The sequence below is a fragment of the Bombina bombina genome, chromosome 5, assembly GCF_027579735.1.
Source record: "Bombina bombina isolate aBomBom1 chromosome 5, aBomBom1.pri, whole genome shotgun sequence".
Classification (NCBI taxonomy): domain Eukaryota; kingdom Metazoa; phylum Chordata; class Amphibia; order Anura; family Bombinatoridae; genus Bombina; species Bombina bombina.
In genome coordinates this window covers 363,893,441-363,903,440 of record NC_069503.1, presented here as the reverse complement: position 1 = coordinate 363,903,440, position 10,000 = coordinate 363,893,441, and the positions used below count along the sequence as shown (strand labels likewise).

Sequence of the window (10,000 nt, the reverse complement as noted above, 5' to 3'; positions counted from 1 at the left end):
AGCAAATTAAAGCTGTAGCTGTAAAATATATCTTTACAATACTTTAGTATAAGTGTGTACACATTTTTTTTTCCTATCTATAAATATTTCAAGCGTTCAAACTATTTGGAATGTAAAAAATATACCGTCTGTACATAATGTTATACAATATTAAATGTTATTGTTAAAAAATGTCATATAGTTTGAACTGAGTGCACATTTAAAGCTTTATCTACTAAGATAATACAAAATATCGTTTATGTCTGATAAGTAGTCAGAGATTTCCATCCCTTTACATGTGTAGGGTGGTAATAATCATATTTTTGCACGATTACTTTTTTCCCTTTGGTTTCCAGTACTGCAGCATATGGACTGTCTCAAGCAGAACACAAGCCTCCCCCAAATAAAGTCAGATAACTAAATACTGGATTCTGGAATCTATTAGAAGGTCAACCAAGGCTCACTTGCTAGACTGAATATGGAGGTACACAATTGGGTTTCTAAATAGTTCACATATCTACTTGTGCTTCTAGGACTAATATCTACACACTGAAAATCTATTTATGTTTGCTTTATTCAGTTGCTATATTCTAACTATTGCTTTGCTACCTCTAGTATATAATGACAGTTTCTGAACATTTTACATGAAAAGTTCCTATGATATTTTAAAATAAGTCAACTCTTTAAAATCACATATCACAAACGCATGTTGATCTTTGGTTGCATGTTTGTTAATTCCCACCCATAAAAATGGAATAACCCTCTAAAAAACAACAGAAAACCCCCCCAAAAAACAAAGTGATAGTGCTTTCTGTAACACGTTTCGTACGTGCAAAATAACATATTTTGGACAGAGCCAAATGATTGCTAAAGAGTATTTTCTTCTCCAATATAACTTATGCAAATAATGATTATTTACATATTATAAGTAGATGTTTAGCTTCAGTGCATACAGGTTTGGACTTGGTTGTTAAACGATGTGTGAACCTATGATATATTTTTGTACATTGCATATTTATACTGCAGTATTACAATGCTGTTTGGCTTAACTCTTTCTTATGTGATGTGTGAAGCATTAAGCTGTATTCTAGTATTGCAGATTCCCTGTACGAGTTCCTGCATTTGTTTGAGATTCCCAGTTTACAACAAACACCATGCAGTGTGGTAAGAAAATAATGCTATATATGCATATATTATACTATTTATATAATGTAGTAATGTAATATATAAAATGTCACTGGGATATCAATTGGTTGGCTAATTTATCCTTAAACAGTACATTGAATAAATATTGCTTAATATTATGCCTGATAAACTAAAGATTAACAGGGCACAATGGGCTCACTATACAAAACAAATGATATACAAGAGCAGTGTCCCTCCCATTATAGTATGTATTACATATGTAATATTTATTGCAATAATTATTGATACTATTTTTTTTTTTTCAGTACTGGCACCGACTATCTCTGATGCTGGATACATTGTCCTCTTTACCTCTTGCAGCGAGTTTATACTGATGATCCCAATGCTCCAGTTAAGTATATAAGGCTTGGCTGGTAAAACATTTATCATCTCTGTGTTTCCTTATCCGGAGTCCATGGGAGCGCAGCTATTGGCCCGTGAGGTCACATGTTCTGTTAACTTTGCACACTTGACAGGGAGTAGGAGGGTTTTGTGCAGAACAGAAAAACGACAACGCGAGAAAAATTAGTATTTTTTGTTGCACTTGCACAAATTAATGGCCATGAGTTCGTTTTTGATAAACTCCAACTACATTGAGCCTAAATTTCCGCCCTGTGAGGAGTATGCCCAAAATAGCTACTTGCACAGCCAGTCTCCTGAATTCTACGAGCGGCCGAGGGAGCCTGGGTTCGAGGCACCTCCCGAAGCTCTATACCAAGGTGCAGGCAGCTACCCTGAAGCCACCTATGGATATAGTCACCTACCATCGAGCAATGAGGCTGGGGTCATCCAGGATGGGATGTCCCCTAAAGGGCACAGCCAACCACAACAACTTCTCCAAAGCCACGTCCTCAGGCAGCCTCCTCAGCACTGTGAATCCCTGTCCAATGACACCATCCACCCTGAGAAAAATAACACTGCTGGGCTCAAAGGCAAAGAACCAGTAGTATATCCATGGATGAAGAAAATCCACGTCAACACAGGTAAGTGGCACTGGCAACCAGTATTATTATTCACCAGCATGCTATAGGGTTACTGTAGTTGCCAAGGTTATTAAATGCTAGGCTTTTACAACCAGTGGCTTTTAACCAGGGGATTTATTAGCCAATCTGCTTAAAAAGTAATTACAAATCCCATAAATGTAATGGCCCTGCCATTGACTGGGCCATGTGCTTTTGAAGCTTTTCTACCCCCTCAAGCCCCATCACCATATTTTATGGCATTCAGTTGTTATCCCATTGTCAATACAATAGTTCTGTGAGACACTTTCAGTTCTGAGGATGCTCTATGTTATCTGAACAATGGTGCCAAATCATTACCTAATGATAATGTCCCTTTGCATTTTTTTTTTTTTTTTTTTTGTTCAGTTAATCCAAATTACACTGGAGGAGAACCCAAAAGGTCTCGAACTGCCTACACCAGACAACAAGTATTAGAGCTCGAAAAGGAGTTCCACTTTAACCGTTACCTTACCAGGCGTAGAAGAATTGAAATAGCCCACACTCTATGTCTATCTGAACGTCAGGTCAAGATCTGGTTTCAGAACAGAAGGATGAAGTGGAAGAAAGACCACAAACTGCCCAACACAAAGATGCGTTCTGCAAACCCATCAACATCCTCTCATCAGTCCAAAATACTTGGTCATCAGCATACAGATGGCTCAACAGCTCAATTATTATAATGGTTAATTGTATCATTTCCACTGCTGGTTATCATTTGGACCAAATGACTATGGAAAGAAAATCTTTAATAGTATTGGATGAGCAGTTATAATACTGGACAACAATTCACAATGTTAAGAAATTTAAATGGAGACGTTTTGTGTACTATTTATGTCTTTGGCTGTTTCCACATAAAATGTTTAAGAGATATATGTGTGTGGAATGTTACGAATAGCTGAGTGTATACTTAGTATAGCAACTATTTTGTATAAAAAAATGCATAAATCACAAAGACGTTTACGAGATAGTATGTGACAAATCTATGGATCATGTATTGTATTATACAGTTGCAGACAGGGATATTTAAGAAAACATTTTTTGTAATGATTTATTTAATGTTCTATTAATTAATTCACCCTGAAATATTAAAGAATGGGTTGTGTAAATATTAGTCAAGATGCAAAAAATTATGTAGATTCAAAGAAAAGTTTTCTGAACAGATAGATTTTAGGACCAAAGTGTATGTGACTCTTGTTAGCCTTGAGGTATAAGGCCCTGTCTGTCTTGAGGACAATGACTTGGTTAAGATTCATTATGCATAACTTTTGTGGATCTTGTGATGTATATTGTGGAGCTAAAAGCTGCAAATAACGGAAATATTCTGTGGACATTAAAGGCATCAAACCCCATTTTAATAATTGTTTGATTTCATCATCATAAAAGCATATATGTGAATGTAAATAATGTATCATGGACCACAGCATTGTTTATATATAATTATAAAATAAATCTTTTTTTCGTTGTAAAAAAAAAATGGATGCTCAAATGTGAAAATTTGCAATAACCTCCACAGCTACATTTTATTAAGATCCTGTAGCTGTTCCATCATGAATTTTTATGAAAATAATTTTGATCATTTGCAGAAAGGCCACATTCACACTTAAAGTAGAAATGAATTTACATCTGTGTGAAATATATGGAATACTTTGTGTTGTGTTGTTTTGTGTTGTATGTGAGAGACAGCTAACTGGTTTAGTTATTAACAAATAGTCTGTTAAAACATTGTGTGTGTGTGTGTGTGTGTTTGTGTTTGTATGTGTGTGTGTGTGTGTGTGTTTGTGTTTGTGTGTGTATGTGTGTGTGTGTGTGTTTATGTATGTGTGTGTATTATATATATTATGTATTATATATATATATATATATATATATTTTTTTATTTTTTATTAGACTATTCTACTGTGTAAATGTTTTTTTGTTTATTTATTTAAGAGAAAAATGTATTTGTTGTATCATATAATAGGAACCATGAGATACAAATGCATTTATTAGCTTCACACTTATTTTATTTTTTTCTTAAATTTGATCATATTCATTTTATTGTCTGCTTTCTTTTTGGCTGCTTGATGGCTTCAGTTGAATTAATCTTTATTACCTTGTTAAATGTATGCAAGTTAGCCCTTGTTGTTTTTATTTTCCCTCACTCATTTTAAAAATTGTAATGCATTCAAATGTTTCTTTTGATTATGTTCCATTTGTATTTATATGCCTTACAAATACTATATTCTTTTCTTTTTTTCAATCTGCAGAAAAGTTGGGGATATATAATGGACAATTATCTGTGGAGTCCTGCAAATGGCCAAAAAAAAATGCAGATAGACTTGATGGTTCACTACATTTTCGTCCAGATTAAAATGTTTTTATTGATAATTGAGACTGGATAGTAATGATCTATGCTTCCTCAGACTCAAAACAAGGTAAATGTATTTATAGATATTTATATATTTATATGTATTTGTGCAAAATAATTCTAACACAGTAACAAATATACCCCATATCTTGTATTTTCTGGGTTAGAATGTCTGTTCTTTGCCCTCTTACATTGTCTGCCCTTTGCTAAGGCAACCAGAAGAGTTCATCTAGAGGACACGTTTTCTGTCCTATTGATTGTTTTTTTAGAGATGCAAACTGACCCTCCAAACCCTTGACCTTAGGATAGAATTCCATGTAAGCTGAGAGTTGCTAGTTTCTGTAAATTTCTGGTTTACAGTCGCAATAATTATTCTAATCATCATTATCTGAAAGAATATAATTGGCTATAAAAAATAGCTTACAAATATGGACAATTATGAGTCCAAGTTTTATTGGAGCATTTTCTTTGAAGCCATAGAGTTATCTCATTCTGTTTTGCTCTGGTTATTATTGAATAGATTTGGCTTTCAAGTTACTGTTTTTGGGATATTGTATTGGTTTGTCCTATGCTGGTTAAAATGTCTCAACTGCGGAAACAGAGAAATGCTAATTCTGATGCTTTGTTTAATATGTGCCTGTTGCGAAATGAATGTCATAGATCCAATAGAAAAAAGTGAAAAACGCTATTAACATTGTGTCAATTGGAAAAAAAAAATCTAAATATTTTTTTAAAGAAATTGTAGGTTACAAGAGTTGATTTATTATTTTATTGTTGTTGTTATGTCCTTCTACGTTCTATTCATTCACATTAACAGAGATCAATTACAATTTAGTTTTGGATAGTTTTTAATTGCAGTTCAAAATAAATAGATCCATCATTCGTATTCAATATTTTTTTTTATATTTTTTTTGACTGACAAACAGAAAGCTCTAGCAAGCTAGATAGACAGACAGAAAGTCATAATAAGCTAGAAAGACCGACAGACATACAGACAGAGAGATATTAGATATGAGATATATAGATCTATAAAGACTGATAGAAGTAATACATGTATGATTAAATATTTATTTATCTATCTCATTTCCCATAGATACACTTAATCAATGACCGTTTTAAGAATGCAACCAGTAATTAACTGATTAATTGCTAGACTAGTCTTTTTTAATTGTATCACATTTAAAGTTGACAATAAACAGTTCTATACTCTAAAGAGAAACAAAAGTCAAATTATTTTGCAAGTAGGCCTGTATTTTCCCTTCCCCCACAACTCAGCATATCTCGATCTCTGTGATGAGTATGTACATGTTTTCAGCAATGTTCCCTAGTCACACTGATCACAGAACATGAAAACCATAACTATTATATAGCTAAAATCTGGGCCCCTTATCTAAACATGGAAGTATTGTGGTGTTAAAGGGTTGTGCTTGAAAATAAAGGAACCTATGTGATTGCAATATGCTTATATATAGTATTATTGTTGATAGCTAGGATGAGCGTCCAGTTTCTCTCTCTGCCTTTGTGAAGTAAAATTATATTATTACTTTTTCACTGGAACACATTCGGGATAAGTGCTTTGATGAAGTTGTCTTTTTCTAAAAATCTGTATTGTATAATGAGTTTTTTAACGGTATTTTTAAATGATTTTATTTATTTATTTATTTTGTGGTCAGTATTAGAAGTTATTAGACATATGTATTTTTCTAATTACAAGGATAAATGCAAGAGACAGTGTCACTGAATTTCGAAGTGTTGGCTCATTTACTGTTGTGTATATTGTAAGCTTGCTACTTGTCACGTGATTCTTCAATAATTAATGCGGATAGTCAAGAATTGATGTGTAATTCCAAGTTGTAATATAGAAAATGAATCATGACATGAGAACTATCAGCCTTAAGATTTTGTGGGTAAAAATTAGAACTAATAATACCTGATTAACAAGAAGGGGGACATGTTTGCAGTGTTTGCTTTGGTAAGTGTGATCATTTTTGTGGAGATTCAGTAAATTTTTAAATAATTTAACTATATGAACCTATATGAAGTTGATTCACTAAGACTTTAGATAAGGGCCCAAATATTAGTGGATCAACTTTATAGTATATGATAGGAATGTGTATATTTATCACATGAGAGCTACTTGTTTTTGGTATATTTATGGGACTGGTTCTGTAAAAAAGGAAACTATTATCAATGTGTTAGGGAGAAAAAAACAACCCTCTGTTTTTGATGCAAAAGATGTTTTGTTGTTTTGTTTATGAATGAGAAAGGGCAGTCCAATATGATGATATTCTGCTATCATTAGTAAGGTGAAATCATACAGTTGGTACTGAGGTCAGATAGAAACAGTAAAGAACAATGTCGGTAAATATACCCATGACAAATTAAACTGATGGATTTATATGTTGCGTTAGATGGTATAAAACTAAGGCACAGTAAAAAAAAAAGTGTAGTATGCAACTGTATATATGATAATATAGTCACTGTATCTATATATATATTTGTACAGAGTTCTGCATGAGGAACTCCTCAATACATTTTGAGGCCTTGTTGGTTTGTAGATATGTGTGTGTGTGTGTGTGTGTGTGTGTGTGTTATGATGATGATGATGATCTGTGTTTATGTATCCATTGCTTTTGTCTTCAGGTTTGAAGTCCTATTTTCAGAGAAAATACAAATAGACTGTGTATGTGATTGGAAGTTATTTGCTTTTTTGTTTGTACTTCCCATTATAATATTTTATATTTTACTACTACTTGCTTCTTGCTTAGGTTTGCATGAAGCAGCTTTGCTTCATTAATGTATTTTACCAATAATAAAACAGAAATCTGCACTACTTGACAGTATTTGCAGTCACGCGCTTAAACCTAAAAGAACAGGAGCGCGCTCTTGCACACAGGGCACACGCCCAGTTTTACACACTCTGTGAACACTTTGTACAGACCCCTAAGCAATTAAAAATTTGACTCAGATACTAAATTGTTGTCCCATAACTTTGTATAGTTGATCCTCAGCAAACATTTTGTTTCTTAAATTGGTATTTATATGTTTATTGCACACTAGGTAACCCTCAGCAATCCTTTTGTCTGTTAAGGTACCTATGTTTGTTTGTTTATTCTAATATATGTATACATTCAGTTACAATTGTACATATATTGTCTTTGGTATACTTGATCATCCCACTTTAAATACTTATAATGCATAATTGACTAGACAAATAGATACATAAAATATTTTATGAATATTATTTTTAATTAACTTCAATGTAAGAATGTTTCACATTGTAATTAAAATGGTCTAGTTAAAAGAGATACTAGTTATTTTTGTAAATAAAAAAAACCCTGCCCTGACTCTTATTGAATATACATTTTTAAAAAATCGATATATACACACATTTTTCCTTTTTTTTCTAATGATAATAACAATAAAGTAAGCAAATGAGAAAATAACTATGAATGTGTGCTATAAAATCCTACCATTTATATTACTACACAACTCACACAGTATAACCCAAATGCATCTTGGTAATATTTGCATCTCTGCCACATAAGTGTTTCAGGCAACCATACCATGTTTAACAGGCACCAAAATTTTGGTGTGTTTGCTTGCTATATAGCTTATGAAACTCACTATTCCTATTTGCCAAATACTATGTGAAACTGTTACATTAGTAGAGCATAATTCATTTCAATATCTGCTTAGTAATGTTTATGCCCTAATAAAATCAGCAATGCATATGTAACAAATAAGCAACTAAGGAAAGTCAACGACTTAAATAGATTTTAAAGAAAGTAGGCCTCAATAATAAATATTTAACTGGTCTGAATTGGAACTATTCATCGTGTCTGAGGGATAGGGTGAGCCTTCCCAGGCATGGTAAGTTATGAGGATATTTAAGGAGGCAGTGGAAATGTGAGGAATCTGGAGAAATTCAGGACAAAAGATTCTAGTAAATGATTTATCTGGCACTCTGAAATGGGAATCCAACCCATGAAGCCAAGCTGCGTTTGTTTTTTAATCTTGTGTGTTTGAAGCACATTTTATTTGCATGAACTGCTTTGTTTATGGTGAAGCTCCCTTACATATTGAATTTAAACACCATTAGAGCACATTTGATTATTTAAATCACTGTATATGTGATGTAATTGCCTTGCAGATGTAAACTCTTTTCCCCCCCTCTTTTATTTTCCTCTTTATAGTATCTTATCCAAATAGACTCATATCTAAATGATCTGTTAAATATATATATATATATATATCGTCCCACAAAATAAAATAAATTTGTAATGTAAGCAGTTGACAGATTTATTGATTTTTTTATGTTTGCTCCTTTCGCCAAATCATAAATAAGCCAAAAAAAAAAAAAAAAAAGATTCAAAGAAACACATGATTAATAGGAGAGTTTAATAGGTTTATTTGATGAATGAAATTAGTTTTACAACTTGAGTTTTATAGAACATCACTTTATATGGTCGTAATGTATTTTTAGTTTCCGAAAAGTAATCAAGTGCTGTCCCTATATATTTCTTATTATGAGTTTTGTATTTCATAAAAAAAAAAAAAAACATATCTAGCTTGTACTATAAATATTCATAGACAAATGGTTTTAACCACTGTAGAATTTTTATTTTTTTCATGGACATGGATTCCTGAGTGCAAAACTTTACACATTTTCAGAAGTTTATGTCATACATAAGCCATCTAGTACCCTAAACTTGCGAATATCTTCTGTTTTTAGGTCGCTCCTTCTACTGCTGTGTCTCGGGTAAGCTTCTTGTTTGCCCAGAGCCGCATTGCTTTTAAAACTTTTATATCAGTATCAAGTAAAGTGCAAAACATATTACATAGTCATTGATATGATTAATATAAAAAATGACAACAGTTGTCCATTAATTTAATCAGACACTAGCTTTATGCATTTGAAAAGAAACTCTATAAAGTCAGTGTACATAGCACAGAAACTGCTGTTCAATTAAAAATATCCCATATCAAATCCTTATATTCTAGTCTTTATCCCTTATATTCCCAACTTCATTTTGGCAGCCAGTTGGTTAAATAAATCCTCTTTTCCAAATATATAATCTAGAAATTCCACAAAATAAAAGTTCCATATCCTTAAGAATGTATTTGCCTTACCTCAGCCGATATAAGATTATCATCCACACAATACATAACTCAAAGTTAGATTCTAAGTTTAAGGGCAGTCATTTCCTCTGTATTTCGTATTTAGTCTTCACTTTTCAAATTGCTAAGAATATTGGCTTTATTTTTTAGTGCTCGCAGTCTTTAAGCCCTAAAGTGTCTCTTTAGACTTGCCCAGGAAAACTACCAAGGCTTCTATTCATGAACAAAAAATGTCCAATTGTCGATTAATTTTAGTGCCTTTCTGTTGAAAGACTGTGCTTTTTGTATTCTCTTTAGGCTATTCTAACGAAGATATTCATTAACTAGGATCTAAAAGTATGTGCTTAAGCCAGAAAATCAGTTTTGT

At 32.5% G+C, this 10,000-nt stretch overlaps 2 protein-coding genes across 6 annotated transcripts in view; both read left to right on the top strand.

The window, feature by feature from the left end:
* The window catches only part of HOXA4 (homeobox A4), a 5,789-nt gene extending 2,150 nt beyond the window's left edge, over positions 1-3,639 (top strand). Inside the window, exons 1-3 of the mRNA XM_053714175.1 lie at positions 1-1,143; positions 1,431-2,147; positions 2,532-3,639. The exon at positions 1-1,143 is cut by the window's left edge and continues 2,150 nt beyond it. Coding sequence (XP_053570150.1) covers positions 1,721-2,147; positions 2,532-2,845 — 741 coding nt within the window. The 5' untranslated portion in view covers positions 1-1,143; positions 1,431-1,720 and the 3' untranslated portion in view covers positions 2,846-3,639. The remainder of the gene's footprint in view (positions 1,144-1,430; positions 2,148-2,531) is intronic.
* Positions 1-10,000, top strand: part of HOXA3 (homeobox A3) — a 52,516-nt gene that overhangs the window by 24,468 nt on the left and 18,048 nt on the right. For 4 of the 5 annotated variants that reach the window (XM_053714170.1, XM_053714168.1, XM_053714169.1 and 1 more), the window contains one exon: positions 4,412-4,579. The exons of the other annotated variant lie outside the window; for it this stretch is intronic. The gene's annotated coding sequence lies outside the window, so the exon portion shown is untranslated. The remainder of the gene's footprint in view (positions 1-4,411; positions 4,580-10,000) is intronic. 5 annotated transcript variants of the gene reach the window in all.